This window comes from Xylaria bambusicola (assembly GCF_022495145.1).
Source record: "Xylaria bambusicola strain CBS 139988 unplaced genomic scaffold F5B22scaffold_25, whole genome shotgun sequence".
NCBI lineage: Eukaryota > Fungi > Ascomycota > Sordariomycetes > Xylariales > Xylariaceae > Xylaria > Xylaria bambusicola.
Window position 1 is genome coordinate 195,959 of NW_025953578.1, and position 20,021 is coordinate 215,979.

Here is a 20,021-nt window from a genome sequence, read left to right on the forward strand (position 1 = left end):
CTTTTAGTCATCACCTGCTCGCATCTTTTCATTGCAACTCCGTCAGAAAAAGTCTGCATTGTGCTATTCCATTCAGTTCAAGTCAATCAGCAACAAACTTAATGGGGATAAAAGAGTTCTTATAGCGGGTTTCAAAAATGGACCAAAAGATTGCATAAAGGATATTAAAGTCAAATTGAGATGATTCAGTTTCTAGTATGCCATGCCCAGAGCTCAGTTCTTCCTGTTTTGGCAACTCGTGGAGGCGCTATAAGGATGACCAATGCGTCTCTCGTTTCATCTGAAAAGATAATTGCTTACTTTAACTAATTGTAGTGGTCGGCGGACGAAGAGACGGTGTCCTTTCACGACGGTGAGAATTGGGCTCCGGCACAGAATTGTAGAGAAAGCCATGAAACTTGCTAGAGCGAATACGCATTTTACATGTCGCGATTTCATCGCAGTTTTGGCTAGTCTATCTGTCAACGCCACCAACGTATTGCCGACAGTGTTTCCATGTATGTTGACTGGCCGCCACCTAGACTGATTCTTGTCATCATCACAATAAGCCTTGTCATCTCTTATTTTTCTTTGCCGTGTCAATACATCCTAGCCCTAGCCTCGTCTTTATATGCGCGTCTAGAAGCGTTGCTATATCGGACAGATACAGGACCAATCCCAAAGTTCTGTACTGGTACGCTCTCTTATATGAACTATCTGACATGAACACTGGAATCCTGGGCTGAATTATCACTCGAATATGAGTTAACTACTCACTGGATGGACATGACATATGAAATCAATCAAACGACTGAGTACTTACCCACGTAACCACCTGATCCCCATAGAAAATTAGACCTCTTCGCCGATCTGCAGCCATTGTACGTATCACTATCGATAAATCAATGAACCTGCTGATCCTGTCTTGCATCTTCTGGCAGGACCCGAAAAGGGACCTTGTTCTAATTATAGACCTGAAACTCATCATTGGGGTCCTGTATTCAGAATTCGTACTTAGTCATCGATCTCCACTGATCTAATTTTAATCCCCCGCAGGAACATAGCGAATATGATGCGCACGCGGAGAGCGACATTTCACATTGGTAACCAAGTCTGAAACCAAGAAACTTAGCGTGATCTTTATATAAGTGCAAACGGGCTGGGGTTACTGCTACAGGTAAGCACAGATCAGTCGCACGAGAAAAGTTACGATACCCTCTAGCACGATGAAACTACCTACAACCTTTTAGCAATGACCCCTCTGCTCATTGCCCGATTGCATAGCATGCTATTGAATATCGCTAGGGAAGTAAAGCTAGCCTCCTATTGTTGTGAGGTAGATCGCGAAGCGAAGCGCTGGAACTAAGACTCCATACAGACAGTTGAGTACGTAATCTTTAAAATACACGAGACTAAATACTCGGCGGTTAATTCGCGAATTGTTATTGGATTTTCGTAGCTTGCGCAAAAGCGCGAGCACATGTCTACGTGGCTAAGGCGCCGATAGGAATACGATCATAGCCAAACCATTATGTGCCGAGGGGGTGGTAGACCGGCCGGTATGATTCGACAATCAGAGTTCGATGAGAGGCAAAAGGATGTTCAGCACACCTGAAAGCGTAAGACGTCAGCTCCCACGAACCGCTACATGTGACATAGTTCGTGTCAACCCTTGAATTTCGGATCTCGAGAATGAATACCTTTCTTGAGTCATGAACCTGTGATGTGATGTGGCGTTCTCTATAATGTCGTTATTCCTTGGCATCCTATTTCACTGCCGTGACGTATGGAAGCCAGTATCGAGATCAAGAAAATGAGATAGTGCCACTGTAGATTGTGGAAAGCGGTTTCACTATATGAGATACCACCATGAAGAAATTGCTCTTTCCTTATGAGAGACAAACACGAAAGTGCTGAGGGAAATGTGAGCACAGCGCTATACTATGAGGCTAAATATGGAACATGGAGTCCTTGCGTGTAAAGAATGTGTTTGAGAGGTACGAGGATTGCGGGTACCTACTTATAGACCTATATTCATAAATACCGCTAGATAGCAAACAGCCTTCCGGACGTAAGAAGTAGGAGGCCATGGCCCCAGATGTTATAAGCAGCTGTTTTTTCATCATAGACAAACCGTGGAGATATATTGAAGGGGGCGGTCCCGCCTGAAAACGAAAGGATATGCCGGTGGGGGACTCAGCAATCTCCGACGCAATAAAGGCGTCGTCCTGGGCGCTTTGTTTGAATAACGCCGCTAGTTTGGACATTGGACCCAGGGAACATGTATGTTGCTGTAGCTAAACAAGCCTTTTGTCCAGCATGGGATGAAGACCACAGTGCGCATCCCATGGCTCTGGTTCACCTAAGCGTCAATAATACCCTGCATATGTCAAGTCTCGCGTGCTTGACCAGAGCGTGAGACGGTTACTAATGGGTAGTGGGCTCAGTCGATCGGCCACAGCTTGGCCACGAGGCAATCGTAGAATCCGGGGTAGCTTCTCATATGTTGGTCAGCGCTACGACTCGGCGAACCATTCAAAAGGAGTCTTCGACCTGTGTCCAAGCGCTTTATCCTATTTCCTAAGCGCGGAGGCTATTATGTAGTTGAAGCTGCGAGGCTCAAACCAGTACGGACCAGTGAGGAGCTTAAAGGCGCTTAACTAGCCTGGCGGCTGCGTTACCCCGGATCATTGGCAGACATCTCCATGTAGAAACGTGGCCGATTACTCTGAAGCGCTAAAAGAACAAAATCAACGGAGAATACTTACCTCGACTTGTTAATCGGCGGCAGGCAAGCTGGGATTTAGTAAGTGGCTTAGATGGTCTCGACAAGAGAAAAATCACGCGCGCGCTGAAGCCTCGGATCCGCAAAGAGCTACTATTCTGAACTTGGAGCAAACATAACTTTGACCAACTGTAATGTGGAATTAGACGTGCGTCGAGGTCGTACATCTTGTGGCGCGCGCTCCAACTAAGGAGACTACCCACCACAGGCCTGAGAATAAGACCGGTAGAGAAGAGAGGTAAGCTCTGATTGTGCGAATATAGCAACACAAGAGAGGGTGGTTTGGGGAAGCGCGCGCTGAATGAAGCAGACCGACAAGAATAGACAGCCTTGGAGCCAGAGCGCCAATGGTGGCAGATTGGAGACTCCATGCTGGTCTTTGTTTGTGTCGAATTTCGACATGTCGGCGTTGGAGGAATAGAGCATATAATGGGGAGATGTCCTCATGACTGGTGTGATGCCAACCACTAGGCAGCCAGTTAGCTCAGGGTATCAAGTAATCAGTTGACATGACCAGAGCGTCGTAAGTCAAGTAAGACACACAGAGCGGAACGGCCCTCAGCACATCTCAACGATCTCAACGCACTGCAACCCTCTTCTACCGCACTACCCATTCTATCCTCTTTCTGCCTCCCCAAGCCTCCATTTACCGGCATCTCCACACACATTGCATTGGGGCGCACATGAGCACCTTTCTCGCCAGAAACACCAATCACCTTGAGCTCTCAAGCCCTTACAGACTCCCTCGTTCGTCACCAGATCGCAGCCGGCTAGTGTAGGGCGAGTGTCGTCAGTCCCCCCAGCATTCCGTACCTGCGAATACCTACCGTACTGTTATATCGACATATCTGTGCCTCCCTTGCTGCGAGACAGGTCTTATCTTATCACGAGCCAGATATCTGCTCGCCCAACGGGTAGGTAAGTCAGTCAGCCAATGCACACAAGCTTGCCGCCCGTCTTCTTTGCGCCGTGAGCGAGGGACGACGCTGGATGCTTGGATGGAGGTGAACGACTGGCGTGAATGACTGGCTGGAATGGCTAGCTGGACAGGCTGCTAATTATAGATTGGGAATAGTGCCGGCGCTTAAACCCCTGCCACCAGCTGCACGACCGACGCGACGTACCTGGGTACCTACCTACCGGTACCTACATAGTCTGTACATAGGTACTGCCTACCTAGGAACTTCCACATCCATCCAGGCCTCTCCCAGTGCAACCGCATGAACGCTCCAGGGGGCCGCCCAGCGAATCACATCTCATTCGACCGCCGTGATATTCGACTCAAAGGCTACTTACTGTAGGTAGGTGTGTCGTTCAGAACCTCTTACTTACCATTCTGATCTTTCCACATCATTGGTTTCGTCTCCAGCTGACAGAGCTTTCTCTAGTAGGTATCGTGCGTTTTGGCGTTGGTGGTTACATACAGGCGGCATCCCCGAACCTGGCAAGGCTTTGTCCGAACAGAGAGAAAGAGAAAGAGAAGAGAGAGAGAGAGATAAAGACAGACACAGAGTCGATTAAGCATACCTCTGGTGCCGCTCGGCCAGCCAATCCCGCTCGTTACCACCCGGTACACCCCCCCCCCCCCCCCCCCAACACACGCTACCTGGGCGAAGGAGAGGGCGTGACGGCGCAGTAGATTGGTCCACTCCCACCACTTGCTTGCCGCCATCGTGGGCTCAATTGGCTTCTTCGCCCGCGCCAACTGGTCCTCGAGACGCTCCACTGACGAGCACTCTACTCAGTTTTGAGGACTTCTTCTATCCGGTACACTACACAGCTGTCCGGGTACCTTGCCCACCCCTGTCAAGTCCTGGTGTAGCCTGCCTAGTGTATTGTTGAATCTGCGTGGGAATTTCCGACCAGAGTGCATCTGTACATTTCTCCCATTCAGCGTCGACCTTGAACACTTACAGTAGGTAGGTGATTCACAGCTAAACGGCATAGCGCGCGCTGGCTATCATCTATTTTATCTTGCTCTTTTATTATTATTATTATTTATTTCGTTTTTATTCTTGTCATACGGTGCGCCTGCGCTCTCTTGTCCCGGCGTGAGCGTCCAGATTATCACACTCTCTACACTAGGTCACACCCCGGCCAGTGTTGCGGCCACACCCATTCCACCCATCCCTCTGGATCCCGTCACACGGCTTCCTGGGCAGTGTTCCTAGCAGCGCGCGCGCGCGTTTTGGCCTTCCCTGTTCGTTTGGCGCCTCCGTTTCGTTTCGGCTGGCTTTGCGCCCACTCCCCACGCTGTTTTACAACGGACCCCGGCACCCCCTGGCTTCTCTGCTGGACAACCCCCGGTCTGCCATCAACCATCAACCCACATATTAGTAGTATAACCTCTGCTCTTCCTCTTGCCGGCTTACCTCTTCTTTGTCAAGTACCGGACCTTCGCAATATCACGGTGACTTCTGCGCGCAGCTTCTAGACATCTCACGACCTTGTCTTATCAACCCTGGCGAGTCATTCACTTGACTTGAGGAAGGATATATAAGAGCATACCACCGCCTACTCACACCAACTACGAGAAACTAATAACGTCATCATGCCCACAGCTAAGCCAAAGCTCGCACAGTTGACGACGCCCGTCACCGCGACATTTCCGTCTGAGCTGTCTGCTCTTTCGGCGTCAGCTAGAACGCCTCTCTCAGCTGTACCAAGTTTTATTAAAGAGGAATTCCCAGGCAGTGCTCGGACGCCCATCAGCCCACCAACAGCTTATATGGATTTTCTCAAGGCTATGTCAGTTCAGTCGCCTGTCGTCCCAGCGAAGAGATCACTATCTGGCAGTTCCACGCCAGAGGAAGACTCGGCACAAGAATCAATGCCATCTACAGCGAGCAGTGAGCAAACAGACTGCTCATGTAAGTGCGGCGGTCACAAGTCACCCGAGAGTGTTCCACCAAGCCCATACTCAAACCAGCCTATGTCTGCACCACCCATGAGCGTGACTTCACACCCAAGTCTAAAAGTACCACCATCCCCTGCCGTCTCGATGGTGGACTCGCCCTTGAGCGCCACGATACGGTCACCTTTTAGTGCCCGATCAGTGCGATCACCGTTTGACTGGGAGGCAGCGCTGAAGGCCCGTTATTCCCAAGACTGCAGAGCACACAAGGCAACGAACAAGAGTGTGCGGCACATTCGAGAAGTCGTTACGCGGACAGTCACTTACACGCCACGGATGAGTCCAGCCCCCAAGGGCAAGCGGAGGAAAGTGCACTCGACCTGCCAGAAACTGACGGCAGCGACGACGGAGATACCCTCACCTTCACCCACGACTACTTCATCTTGAGTCAAAGTGGCGCGCTTCAATGGAAAGGGCATACAGCATCACTTGAGGAAACATTAAACCCACAGAAGCTTGCGAAGAAAGCAGAGCCATACAAACAATTTTAACGACCTCACTTGCTACGAAATCACCTCAACACCGATAAAATTTCTCTTCCATTTGTTCATACTATCTGCTTTAGCTGCTCGAACTATGAGCACGGCTTGCACGACTTCGACGAAATCAGACCGCTGCTCCACAAAATAATAGAGCTGGGGCTTGGTCACCAGACACGAATTTTACGTTCACGGGTTTCATCATTATCATTTTTAACTAACCTCACCAACAGCGTTTGGTGTTGGAGGAGTTCCATGGCGTTGCTGGGCGGCGTCTTGCAAACAATTCCCCAGCTTGCGATACCAGAGGTAAAAATGTGAGATCATTCTTGCCTCATTGATATTTTTCTAAAGGGTCTCTGATACATGCTGGGAGGGGCAATTAGGACTGGTGCCAAGGGTTTTGGAAGCCAGGATGGGAAGGGCATACTTAGACATACCCAAGGTAGCAGAGGCTGGCTAAGAACCGGGGGCGAATGTGGGCTATCGGAAAGAAGCGCAACCACTGAGTTACGACGAAAGCGCGGTTGTTGACTGATGCATTACCTAGCCTGCTTGTGAGGACAGCGTAGTGCTTATGCGCGCGGACATAGATCCAGAGTGTGAGGAGGAAGCGACAGGGAGAAACTCCAATGAGATTCCATATATCCCACAGTACCATGCAGATGTTGTTCGCCGCTATCTTTGTGCCTGTTGGTTCTTTTGACCTGTGACTCACTGGCTCTGTATGATTCCTACCAACATACAATAACCTACCTATGCTTGCTCACACCGACAAAACTAGCCTCTCAAGGAAAGACACCACGCTTGAGGGAGAAACAAGATGAGCAAAACCGTCAAATCAAAGCGCGTTTCTTGACCTGTAAGTGTCCATATCTCCTGCAGCAAAGAGGAGCATCATTGAACAAAACGCGACCTCAAATGCGGCCCGAGGTGGTTGGTACATACCTGCCTACTCGCCTACCTACTGTGTTAGACCACATCCCATTGTTTATTTTGGCTTGCTTGCTTGCTCTGGCGAGACGAACTCCCTCTACCCTTCCCTCTGCATCTTCTGTTCCTGGTTCTCCAACATATTCTTTACACGTAATCAACGGACCTAGGTGCCTACCTTCCTCCTTACCTACCGCAGAAGTCGCCACCGCTAATAAGAATACAGTAAACAATAACAACAAACACCTCACACCACCCTTCTTGCATACATAGATACATACACATACAGACTTAATTTTTTTTTTCGGTCAATGTTTGGCTTCTCTTTGGCCAGCCCCTCTCTCGGACCGTGTGTTGATGGGGCTGAACTTCCTGTACGCACTTTATGCTCGTAACGTTAAGCCAGCCAGCTAGTGGCACAATGTACGGGTACGTTTTAAAGAACAACAGAGAACTTTCTCTCTCTTTCTTCTAGAAGAGCTAGCTATGCCGATTGGCTGCATTTCATATTGTTGGTTTGTCCTTCTGATTTGTTCATCGCTATTCGTAGGCTGCTTAGCTCTCACTGGCGCCGGTTGTTGGACTCACTACGGTACGCATTTACACACACCTTGCCGTAGTAATAGTACACTCGCGCTGCACTACAAAGAAAAGCCAAGGAAGTCCTCGCAACGTTGTGTACACAGGGTTGCCTCACGCGTTTCCTGCTCTGTACCTACTTGGACCGTAGGTAAGCAGGCAGATCAGTGGTTGGTCTCCTGCACTATTCCTGTACATCCACCCCCCTCCTTCTTTGTATTTATTTTTGTTACCACGCGAAGAAAAGCGGCCGCGGGAGAGGCCAGCCTGCCAGCCAGTCAGAAAGCCCAGATCGCCTACTACACAAGATCGCAGTGATGACGGTTATGGCATCTGGGGAGTTGTTGCTCACGGACCTCAATTACTGCTGTTGTTCGAGCTGTGTTTTACTTGGCGAGGTACAGACAGCGCAGCACAACGCAGCATGCTTTGCGTTTGGACTTCTTTCTGATACAATATGTACTTATTATACAGTAGTAGGTAGGTAGGTGGGTAGGCGAATCCGGTTTGCCATCTCTGGGGGGAGTAGACCTCACCACCAGGCACATTTTGGCCCCCAAACTCATATCTACCTTGACTGCTTTTACCACTACACTAGGTACGGACAAAATGCCGTCATCTCACTCGAGTCCTACGCTAAATATTCGGGCTCTGGTCTTCCCTCCCCCACAACTATGAAAGTGCACATTTGGGTAGCGAAGGCCGTCGTGTAGCCAAACCTCAATGACCGGCATTCGAAGCCGAGATGACAGAAAACACGCCTAATTAGCCCGCCCGTACAACCGATCTCCCTTATTTCTCTCTCGTATTGTCACCTCGTCATCTCAGCAGGTAGTACAACCCAAGGTCTCCGGCAAGCGAAGCAGACAAAGAGAGTTCCAGCCCAGTCAGTACACAACCTAAGTCGATGGACGAGGAGAAAGGAAAAAGAGAAAGAAATGCTAATAGTCGTTACACCACGACCAAGAGTTCCAGACGTGATTGGCCGACGGTGCCTTGTGCCAGAATCCTGGGATTTGCATTCGCACGCTAACAGTGATATAACATTTAAGCGCCTGGCTCGTTGGTTCGCGGGGCCAATCAGACGGTACGGAGTCGGCTGGCTAACAGGAGGGGCAGAGAGGGGGGAAACGACAAGGATAGAGGGGTAAATTAATCCTCGTCACCTCTTTTCTTCTTGGGTTGTTTTTCCCTCTTGCTCGGTCTGTGACGTGCATGGGCCAAACCCCACCCTCCGACTATCTCGGCATCGCGAGCGCCTATTGGTTGCCGCCGTAAGCATCTAAGCGCCCAGGACATTTGGTGTATGAATTGGAATGATGGGAATGTGTAGAAACTCCCCTGCTTCGAGTCGACAGATGGAGCTGGGGACACGAAGGAACCTGGAGAGGCAATAGATCTCGCTTACTACATAGCTAACATAGGTATGGACATCGCTATTGATACCTACTAAGCAAGAAGCTTTGCAAGTCCTTGTTCGGAGGGTCTACATCCCGCCATTGTTGGAGATATCATGAAAGCAAGTTGCCCAGCTTAACCGTAGTCACTTTGTCTGCCGGCGGTGAGTGATATCAAGGTATACCACTAAACATCTATACTACGCTAGTTGGTCGCCTTGATACATGTAAGCAATGCGATATTGAGTACATCATGTGGAACGTTGGAGGACATGCGCCCACATCAAGAGAGGCACATTATTGAGTCTCGTCAGAGTATTGGTTCGCGGCATTAGTATACAGCTATATCTACGTCTTCAGTGTATGTGACAGGTGACTAGACTCAGTTCTTGTTCTGCTTGTACTTAGGACCGACAAACGCTCAATATGTTCAACCATATGAGTTGGTACGCCAAAGGAGGCAGCCCTAGTTCGGACATGATAACAGTCGGGATAGCCTTGGAATGCCTGCCAACTCCGCACACACTGTAGTCGGGCAAAGGACCAAAACTTTCCCCAACGCAATGGAGGAATGTGACAAGAGCCGCAGTAGCTTGTGCAACCAACCATGCTTCAGGTCGGAATGTGAATCTCTCATGTCCCATAATATCAGTGACATGCCAAGGCTAAAGCAGTCACTGGGCGAACGTTTGACATGCATCATTGTGTAATTGTTTTCCATTTATTCTTCATCACGGTCTCTGCGACCCGCTCCTTGCGTTTTGTTGCGTGATGAGACTTCAAACTCGGAGCTGGGTTCTTTGTGGTGTTGTTGCCTGGGTATATTGGATTGCATCCTGGGTTAAGTCGAGAGGTTGGGAAAGTTCCCAATCGAGGCTGTCCTCCGCATAAGATCAAGCTAATTTTCCGATGATACCTTTCCAAATGAGGCAAGATCGCAGAAACGTGGATGTGATGACAAGGAAGGATCACTGGAAACTTGAACCAAGAGATTGAGAGAGTAGGACAGAATGCAATAATCTCCTACTGTGCATGTTATCCTATCGCACAAGATCATACCTCGGAAATTGACCTGGCTCATCCCTCCATCCACATGCACAATTGAGATGACGAGCTGGAAGAGGGAGTTTTATCAAATGAAGGACTATGTTGGAGCTCTTTTGTGCGTCTAGTGTTAGGGTGTATGCCTGCGGTGAGACTGTCAACACCGAATGAGTGAACTAATTCTATAGGCTGGGGGGGTTTCCCCTGCTAGTTTTCATGATGAGTTCCCACTAAAAGGCGAAATAATACTCGACAGGCAGACAAGTGACTGATACCTTCACTACAAGAGTTTGGTCGTGCCAAACATGATACCGGTAGCTGCCAAGCTCTAGAATCAGAATCGGGGGGCTGAGACTGATGCGCGTGGTTAAACGGATGGAGAGATGTAAGGTGATACCAGTGGACTCCCACTAGATCTCTCTCACTTCCTTCGCAACTGCATTGCATAGTGCTACCCTGAGGCCAGCCCCAGTAAGAACATGAATCCAAAGCCTTTGGGTATCACTCAAGCGGTCGTTTGCACTCTTGACCTCAGCAAACATGCATTCCTTCTGCGGTTTAGCCCGCCATAGGATCAGGTCGGGAATACCGCCTCCTCTCTGGCCATAGTCTTGAGCCATCACCTTGCAAACTGTAGCGAGTGCCTCACCATCGAAACAGTCGGCAAGCTCGCGTAAATCCTCTAGCTCGTAGTCCCAATTAAGACCAACGACGCAAGTGCGCTTTTCCCGCTCCTGCTTATCGACCTCCTCAATTAGTTGCGGTGCCCTTCCATTTGCTATTTCAACTAATCGATGATTTATTTCCGAGGCCCGGGTTGGGTAGAAGGCATCTGTGTGCAAATCCAGTGGACACGTCTGATAGGCTGTTTGGAAGACGTTCGGGATGTAGAGGAAGAGAATGTCAAAAAATAGATAGGCGAATAGAGTTCGTATGATGCCCCCCTCAGAGTGATATCCTTTCCAACCTTGACCTCTATACCAGCTGAGACACATGGCTTCGACACTACACTCACCCCCACCTTCAACTTCATCAATCCAGATCGTTTTCGTACTAGGCCCGCGCCCATTTTTCCCTATAGAATCTAGTTTCTTCAATTGGATACCTTCAGCATGATGTTGTTCCGGCCGTTTCAACTGAACGTGACCGAAGCCATGCTGTAGCCTGACGGGTATCTTGAGCTGCTTCTCAAGCTTGACCAGCCGCTTCTGCAGGTCGTAATGATACTTAAGATGGCAGTCAGGATCTTCGAGAGCTTTTTCACAGGTGGCCGCCGCTATAGATTTCCAGTGGTTTTTCTGCCTTTCTGGATCAGTGTAGGCAGGATTTGGTAGCAAGGCATGCATGTAGTGCTCCTCTAATAGAGCTTTTCGTTGGTACCACGACCCTCGACGTGCTAGATGGAAAAGGTGCTGGTTGAGTAGCTCGCTTAATATCTCATGCTCTCTCTGATGCTCTTTCAGACGTCCAAAAACGTAGGCAGCTTTATGAACGATGCGCGTATAGGCATGCCCAGGACTCAGTCGTCGCAGGTAGGCACCTTCACCAGACTCGTAGATTCGTTCTTCCTTCTCCTGCTCTTCCTGCAAAAGGCGTATCCATCTAGAGTATATCGTTTCGAAGACGTCAATTACTTTTTGAAAGCCTTTATCTGTGATGGGACCGTTAAATTCTAGAATGTTATCAACCGCATATTCAGATTTCATGGCAGTTTCAAATTCTAGAAGCTGCGGTCGAGATGTGAATATATTGGAAGATCTGCTAACAATATAGGATGGAAAATTGCGTCTCGAAATCTTGGCTAGGATGATTGTCGTCAAAGACTTCTCAGTCCACTCTGTAGATCTGTAGAAGACAAGATGAACTCTCTCAAAAAGTTTGAAAACAGGTAGAGAAAGTCTTACACAGGGACCTGTTATGGCTAATACCTTATCGAGGAAGTGCTTTCGCCTGTTTCCATCATCCCCTGAGCCTGACACGGGCGATCGTTTGTTGGATGTAGGCGTTTCCCGTCCGGATGACTCAACCGACTCAGCAGTGTCAGACCTTCGAAGGCCCATTGACAATAGGCCCGCTTGTTGATTGCTCATTCTGCAGATAGCTTTGGCCAAGTCGGATTTGTTTTTACCCTGGACTTTGGCTTCCTTCGCTAAGGTTTTCACTTCGTCCAAAGTTAGAAGCGAAACGGCCTCCTCCACGCTATCAATGAAGTCCTCTGAAGTGTCCGCAAAAGTGAATTCATCTTCAAAGCTAAATTGCTCCTGAATAAAATTGTTTAGTTCTAGTATAGGGGATTTCTGCACAGGCGAGGTTTTGCTTGTTAGGTCTCTGGTCTTCTGTAACGATTTCACAGCAGCTTCAGTGTCAGTGATATCATTATAATATCTTAGACGAGCTATGCGATGCCAGGAGGACGTTTTCCTAAGGAACAAGCGCACATATCTGAAGAGCGGTTAGAACATAGGAAACTGACATGGAGGTATTCGACCGCCTACAAGAACTGAGCTTCGTAATCAAGGGACCTCCACTCATCAAAAACCCGTTTCTCTTTTGGGTCAAATAAATGCGCCTCTTCGTCGAGAACAGTGTCTAGGGCGAGGTTGAAAGCGTCGACGTAGATGGAGCTCTTACCCCTTTCCCATGCTCTAGAGCCGAGTCTGGTCGATGCATTGGAGGCATCGTTTTCCTGGGAAGACTTAAAATTCTGATAATCCTCGATGGCCTTCTTATCAAGTTTTGTCTCAGGCAAGGAGCTCTCAATCGCGGTTGATCTAGATGTGTGTGCGTCTTCTGGTTCAGACCTTTCGGACCTCTCTACTACGTCATCATCTGCAGGACTATCGAGACCATCCCTTTCTTTCAGTAAATGGGGCCAGGCCTTCAAAGGCGGAGCATCGATTTGATAGTCGTCCGAATCGGCATCGCTATCATTGGTCTCCTCTCGCTTGACTTTCTTCTTCGGGTGCTCTTCAGCTAACTGGGTTGGTCTCTCCTTAAGTTGCGGGGTAGAGCGAGCATTAGGTTTCGCCTTTTTGAGGAAAGCATCCATCATGGTGGCCACTAGATGACCAGCATCCCGTAGCAACGAATACCTCCTCCAAGAGTTCGGATATGCTAAGAATAATTGAAGGGGGGAGAGAAAAGCGCGCGTAGGCACGCGCCTACGATGGACAGGGGCTTAAATTGATAGCGCGAAGTCACGGGACATCGCGTCTCCAGCGCACCTAGGGCAGTTACGCCTAGGTACATACCCAGGGTAGGACCTAGGTCCTAAGACAAGATCTCATGAACGTTTCAATTATAATTTTGATACCGTCACTCCTTCAGCTTTAACGAACTTACACCACAACTTCTAATTGCCCAACACTTCCTTCTTTCACCATGGCCGACGAGATCCCCCAAACCCCCGTCCCCGTGCCCACGTATGGCCAGCCTCAACCCGCGGCGGCGCCTGTGCTTGTGCAGAGCCAACCTGGCGAGGCCTCAACAACTCCAGAAGGACAGGCAATTGCGCCGACTACCGAGACAGGCAATAAGGATATCACAATGGTAGACGCCTCCAGCGCCGATCAAGCCCCTGTATGTTTAATATTCTATAATCTTAGCAATCTAACCACGTGGACATGGTCAATGGATAGGTAGCTGACAGGATGCTCTCTTCATTTCCAGTCTCCAGCGCCCGCTGCGCCTTCCACCAATGCCCCGAGCCCTGCCCCTCCACGAACCGGCACACCTCTACGCACTAATGGCCAAGACAATACGTCGCGTGCTGCGTCACAACATCCCGATCCCGCTTTCACTATGCCCGACGCTGCTCCCGCCCACGGCGCACCGGTACGACAATACTTGAACAGCAAAGTCACTGCTCATCTGCTCGAGGGCATGAAACAGCTTGCAAAGGATCAGTGAGTTTAGTGCTTCATCTTATGTCGCCGTAAACACGCTAACTTCCTTTTTACCTTAGACCCAAAGACCCGTTGCGGGTTCTTGGCCAATTCCTTCTCGAACGGTCGAAAGAGTTCGAAACATAGATTATTAATGATATTGTTCATGTAATTGTGGCGTTCGTGGACAGGAAAATGGTGGATAGACAGGCATTTCGACGTCCATAGATTACAGGCCTTCACTAGTGATACCATTGTGTTTCAGGATTGGTTTACGACATTGATTGAGATTCTTTTTTTTAATCTCTATGATAAATGACCATTTTCATCTATCTTATTTGACCCAGGTCAAATTGATTTTTGTGTGCCTTAAAAGCAATACCTCTCCAGGTCCACGAACTCCATGCCCAGATCATTCGATGTTAGATTATCGCTTCACATCTAAGCGACGATAGTGCTAGCAGTGGCGCTAGCGTACTTCCAGGTAGGAGGAAGAACACCGACGGTCTATGGCTCAGAGTTAGTGCTCGTAATTCGGTGAATGATGGTTCATATCAGGAAGCTTGCCTTGTAGTAACTATTCCAGGAATCAGTTAAACTGTCACAAGTTATCAAATTCTGGCAGGTGTCGGCAGCTAGAAACGCCTGCATAATGTAGATACATACCGGGCGAGGCGGTGAATCCCTAATGGATAATTAGTGCTTTCCTTTTTAAACAAAGGGGAGGGAAATTCGCTTACTGGACTCGATCAAAATCAAGTGGAACTTGGCATCCTTGTCCTTTCGGTTGCGCTCAAGGTGCTTTCGGACGGACACAGCCTGGTGCTGTGTTAGTCGTTACCCTCAGACCGGCTTGCAAAAGCTCAGCTCACCTTCTTGATCAACACTAAAGAACTCTAGGTCAGCGCGCATGTTTCCCAAGAATTTAATGAGGGGCGATTATGAATTGAGAGGATCATTATCGACGGAGGAAATCCCAACACTCTAGGCACGACGAAAATGCCTCCCAGATCTCTTTAACAACCCAGAAAAACTGTGACAAAATTGAGGGATAACAAGTTTCGGAAAATATAAACTTACTGTAGAGGTCCCTGGCGCAATGTCAGCATCGTCACACAAAGTTCATCGTCGAGAAATTAAAACTTACTCAGGAATCTCAGGGGCAAGGCCTGTTTAGCCAGTCACACTGTCAGCCTGGACCAACTAGTGGCTATAATAGAGCCGATGGCCGATAATCCGAGTAGATATCGGATGTAGGATTTTTGTTCATTGTCGTCTAGGGGGGTTTCATGTCATACCATTGGACCTATGAAATGTTAGCTTTTGTCTCGACATACTCGCCATATAGAGGGAAGAACGAACTTTAGGATTCTGAGGATCTTGTTGCCCTTTAGAGATACCTTCGTTAGCTAACGCTATCAACACCTTTCTGATCCGATCTGATGTACATACGGTAACAGCCTTAACCTGGGCGATGCCATGAGAGTCGCGCAGAACTACACCGATTTGGCCTGTTCCTAAGTCAGCCCCTGATTTACTCTATCCAGAATTACGGTCGAGGACGTTGTCCCAAATGGATGGTCGAGGTAGATGGGCGCTTACTGGGTGTAGCGCCCTTACGAGCGAGCTTGATGATGTTCTCCTCAACCTGGGCGGGCTACGCAACGCATCAGTGCATGTTCAATCGATGAAGCAGTCGGCTAAATGATTACCGTGGCCTTGGACCAGCTAGGGGGAGCGCGAGAGTATGGGAGAGCAGAGCTGGAGATACCCTTTCCCTTGCCTAATCACAAGTCGAACGTAAGCGAACGTCGCAAAAAAAAGCCAAATCGGTCTCGGTGATATACAGAATTGGGGGAGCATGCCGAGGGCAACATACTGTGAAGACGACCCATCTTGGCGGTGTTGGTGTTGTTTGTCGGCGGACACGGAGTTGGGCGATGAGCGGTTGTCGATTTGTCTCGGTCGAGAGAGGTTGAAAAGTTACAGGAAGTTTGATCGCGGCTAGTAATTTAGGCGTACGAAATTTCAGGTGGGAGGTTTGTGGGCGCTGATAGGCAGGCGAAAAATGTGGTCCAAGCGCCCAGCATCTCCACCCAAACAGATAGGTACCTCTGGAGGTCCTGTCCTAGTCTAAGTAGTACCCTAGCTTCACCAAGGCCGAAAATCTACCGCGTCTACTGATAAGCTAAATTTATTCTAGCTCAGGTCTAAACCTCAGCAAAATCTTCTGCCCTTCCTTCGCCTCAAGCCTGGAAAAGCAAGGTAACAGTGCCTCCGCTAGAACCATCGAGCGTTAGCATCTAGGTGCTCAAGTCTTAACGAACAAACATCGCTAGATTCTATTTGCATCTTAGTCTCTGGTGCATGGAGCGATCTCAAGGTATGTTGAACCTACTTTGGACTCTCCTAGACCTACCCAGCCTTTGTTTCCTATGATGATAAACAACTTTTTACTTTTATTTCTGGTACCTCTTATATCATCGGGCCTTTTCGCCCGAAATGTATTAAACGGACTTCTGATTCGGAACTGTTTCTATCTACTATTTGATGCAACTTCAGCCATTCCTGAACCCACGCTGACTATTTATTAGCCCTTAGAATCATGTGATGTTTCTGAGTTATCTGCCACGCTTCTGGCAAGGCTGAGCAATGATCTCGGCATCTAGAGCGCGAATACTATCGTCATATCAATGACTTCCATAGAGATCTGTGGAGTGAATGCACCTGCTGCTAATCTATTGCTGCCTTGGCGCTCTCGCAACCTCCAGTAATCATGCTCTACATATATTTAAATTAGATCTCATCCAACATTGATATAGATGGAGAATCAACGCGTATTCACTTTGCTATTCTCGGCTTCAAACTAGAAATGTTTATGGGCGCTACATTCATATCAGCCTGACTTGTTCTGACCCAACAATAGCAACTGTACGCAATTCGCAAACAAATTTTGAACAATAACCAATAACCAAGGCCACACGTAGTATATCACTAGTCTGAGGGGCTTGGCTGTTAACATTACTAGAATTAACAGAGTCATACAACTGTGTGTCGCCTAACCACGTAGTGAAATCAACACGGCAATATTCACAATCATGTTTCAAAGATTCAAGAATCTGTAGAGTACTGACCTGACGGATGACGATACAATCTACTGAGTTGGCCTATTTGCGTGAGTACCTGTCAGGTATCTAGCTGAGCCTAAGCTGTCTTTGCTAGACTTTTCACGGAATACAGTTGCATTGTTGGAAGGTTTCAACCAAGGTAGCAACCATGAACAACAAAGCAAGTAGTGGTACGGGCATCTCTGCAGTCCGGTTTCGAGTTATTACTACCTAGGTTAAGTTCGGTAATCAGGACGCGATCACGGAAGATTTCGTGTTTATACTGTAGTTAGTATCCATCTCTAGTCTACCTAACACAAGCAATACGTTGCGGTTCCCGCCGACGCGATATGGTGTACATCACACGGCATGACATCATCGTAGTATTTTGTCATATATCTCATATTCTTAATAGTAACCCCGAAATCTATCATCGCCGTTTTTGCCCAGACCATTTCCATTTCCCCGAATCATCCCGATCATCATTAAATCATACGCACCACATGCAAATAGCCGAGGACTCTAAAATTCAATTATAGGTTGACAGCTGTACGGAAGTTGGCACCAGCGTAGATGGCGTTGCTTCCGAGCTCCTCCTCAATGCGAAGAATCTGGTTAAGCTTGGCAAGGCGTTCGGAACGGGCAGGGGCACCGGTCTTGATCTGGCCAGATCGGATACCTACGACGATGTCGGCAATGGTAACATCTTCGGTCTCACCCGAGCGGTGGGAAACCATGACACCCCAGCCATCGGCATATGAATCCTTAGCAGCCTGGATGGACTCAGTCAATGTTCCGATCTGGTTGACCTTGAGGAGCAAGGCATTTGCAGCCTTGAGCTCAATGGCCTTCTTGATGCGGATGGGGTTGGTGACTGTTAGGTCATCACCAACGATCTGAATGTTTTGGGTCTTGTAGAAGTAGCTCCAGGCCTCCCAGTCATCCTCGGCGAAGGGGTCTTCGATGCTCACAATTGGGTACTTCTTGGCCAGTTCACCATAGAGAGCAGCAAGCTCTTCGTAGGTGATCCACTTGCTGGGGTCACTGTCGGGGTTCTTAAAGTCAAGGTCGTATTTCTTCACATCCGCCTTATAGAACTCGCTGGAGGCAACATCCATAGCGATGTTCATGCTACCAGTGTAGCCAGCTTCTTTAATAGCCTCGGTAATCAGGTCAAGGGCCTCTTCGGCAGTCTGAATATCGGGGGCAACACCACCCTCGTCTCCGACATTGCCAGCAGACTGACCATACTTCTTCTTGGCAAGAGCCTTCAGCTTCTGATAGACCTCAGCACCTTGGCGCATGGCCTCTGAGAAAGAAGGAGCGCTGGAGGGAACAATCATGAACTCCTGGAAGGCTAGGCGGCCACCGGCGTGGGAACCACCGTTCAGGACGTTCTGGAAAGGGACAGGAAGGACATATGGCTTCTTGGTGCCGGCCAGGTCCGAGACGTGAGCGTACAAGGGAACACCCTTCTCGGCAGCGCCAGCCTTAGCAATGGCTAGACTGACACCAAGGATGGCATTTGCGCCAAGCTTAGTCTTGTTGGCGGTTCCATCAAGCTCGTTTAAGAACTTGTCAACGGCGCTCTGGTCCTTCACATCGAGGTTCTCCTTGATAACTGCGGGGGCAATGATGGTGTTAACATTGTCAACGGCCTTGGTCACACCCTTGCCACCCCACTTGGTCTTGTCTCCATCACGAAGCTCGCAAGCTTCATGCTGACCTGCGCAGGACAATTAGCCGACTTCGTTTCGTGTAAAATGGAAATTACACACCAGTGGAAGCACCAGAGGGAACAATGGCACGGTGAAGTCCAGTCTCGGTGACAACGTCAACTTCCACAGTGGGGTTACCACGGGAGTCATAAACGGAGCGGGCGTGAATCTTCTTGATCGCCATGTTGCGGGTTTTGCAGGTTCGGGATAATATGCCACTGGTGGTACTCGCTGTCAGTTGGTTTATGAGGAGCAGTAAACGAGGAAAATCTGGGTGATCCAAAATTTCGAAAAATGGAAGTCGATGGGATGGAAGTGGGAGAGAAGGGCAAGTGGATGCGTGAGAAAGGAGAGAGAAAGGAGAAAGACAATAGAGTTCAGACAAGGCCCGGTAACTTTCCAAGCTAAGTGGACAGAATATACCTCACGGCAGCGAGTGCTGTTGAGGAATATATGGTGTAGGAGGGTGTGAGATTGGCGGGGTAGGACATAGAATGAGCTGATCGCTTGGCGGATGAGCTTGGGGATGTTCGTGTGCTTGAAGTCCGAGAAGATTGAAAACGAAGATGGCAATAGCGGGAATGCTTACAGGTTGAGACGATCCTAGTATACGCGGAGAGCAGATACAGAAGCTGGTGATCTGGAGAAGAGGAGGAGAGGAAGAGAGGAAAAACTAGGTGATAGACAGAGGGAGAGAGGCTGTAGATATGTAGGTACTACCTGTGTAGGTAGGTACGTTTGGCTGGCGGGGCAGAGAGAGAGAGAGAGGTTGCCGCGGAAGCCCACCAAGTAACCAATTGGCACTACGGCAGGTACCTGCCAGCCAGGAAGCGAGCGTAGGAAGGTACGTGGGGTTGGATACCTGGTACATGGCCTGACGACGGATGCTTTGGGTTTGGCGGGGTCCGGTCCGATCGTGCTATATTTTGCTACATTTAACACATGTGCGTATCTAACACCGTAGACTTGAAACTTGGAAATGAGGGGTGCTGGTACAACAGTCTCTGGTGCAGTCTGCGTGCACGGCGAGGTACCTACCCCTTCAGTGGCTGAGAGCAGGCCCAATCGATAAGGGTCTCGGGTCCAGACTAAAGCTGAGAATAGGAGGGGAAGAAAACTATATAGTATAGGTATCTATCTACTACTTCGTATGTACTTAGGTACCATAGCGGGTTTGAAGGGGAGGGGGGGGGGGGTTTAGA

At 48.9% G+C, this 20,021-nt stretch overlaps 5 protein-coding genes across 5 annotated transcripts; 2 read left to right on the top strand and 3 right to left on the bottom strand.

The window, feature by feature from the left end:
* Positions 1-5,315: 5,315 nt before the first annotated feature.
* F5B22DRAFT_647274 (uncharacterized protein) lies at positions 5,316-6,065 on the top strand (the record flags this gene model as incomplete). Its single annotated transcript, XM_047978845.1, has 1 exon — positions 5,316-6,065. One exon carries the CDS (start codon positions 5,316-5,318, stop codon positions 6,063-6,065), a length of 750 nt encoding a protein of 249 aa, XP_047830099.1.
* A 4,269-nt stretch (positions 6,066-10,334) lies between these two features.
* F5B22DRAFT_656551 (VRR-NUC domain-containing protein) lies at positions 10,335-13,162 on the bottom strand (the record flags this gene model as incomplete). The annotated part of the gene is made up of 2 exons (XM_047979966.1): positions 10,335-12,552; positions 12,606-13,162. The coding sequence occupies 2 exons, from the start codon at positions 13,160-13,162 to the stop codon at positions 10,521-10,523; spliced, it is 2,589 nt and encodes an 862-aa protein (XP_047830100.1). The 3' UTR covers positions 10,335-10,520.
* Positions 13,163-13,491: 329 nt separating this feature from the next.
* Positions 13,492-14,141, top strand: F5B22DRAFT_647276 (uncharacterized protein; the record flags this gene model as incomplete). The annotated part of the gene is made up of 3 exons (XM_047978846.1): positions 13,492-13,689; positions 13,780-14,015; positions 14,075-14,141. 3 exons carry the CDS (start codon positions 13,492-13,494, stop codon positions 14,139-14,141), a joined length of 501 nt encoding a protein of 166 aa, XP_047830101.1.
* A 294-nt stretch (positions 14,142-14,435) lies between these two features.
* F5B22DRAFT_647277 (40S ribosomal protein S13) lies at positions 14,436-15,889 on the bottom strand (the record flags this gene model as incomplete). Its single annotated transcript, XM_047978847.1, has 12 exons — positions 14,436-14,501; positions 14,657-14,679; positions 14,735-14,813; positions 14,867-14,880; positions 15,075-15,085; positions 15,142-15,163; positions 15,293-15,300; positions 15,357-15,382; positions 15,447-15,505; positions 15,597-15,651; positions 15,707-15,777; positions 15,874-15,889. The coding sequence occupies 12 exons, from the start codon at positions 15,887-15,889 to the stop codon at positions 14,436-14,438; spliced, it is 450 nt and encodes a 149-aa protein (XP_047830102.1).
* A 1,745-nt stretch (positions 15,890-17,634) lies between these two features.
* F5B22DRAFT_647278 (phosphopyruvate hydratase) lies at positions 17,635-19,003 on the bottom strand (the record flags this gene model as incomplete). The annotated part of the gene is made up of 2 exons (XM_047978848.1): positions 17,635-18,827; positions 18,880-19,003. 2 exons carry the CDS (start codon positions 19,001-19,003, stop codon positions 17,635-17,637), a joined length of 1,317 nt encoding a protein of 438 aa, XP_047830103.1.
* Between the last annotated feature and the right edge of the window lie 1,018 nt (positions 19,004-20,021).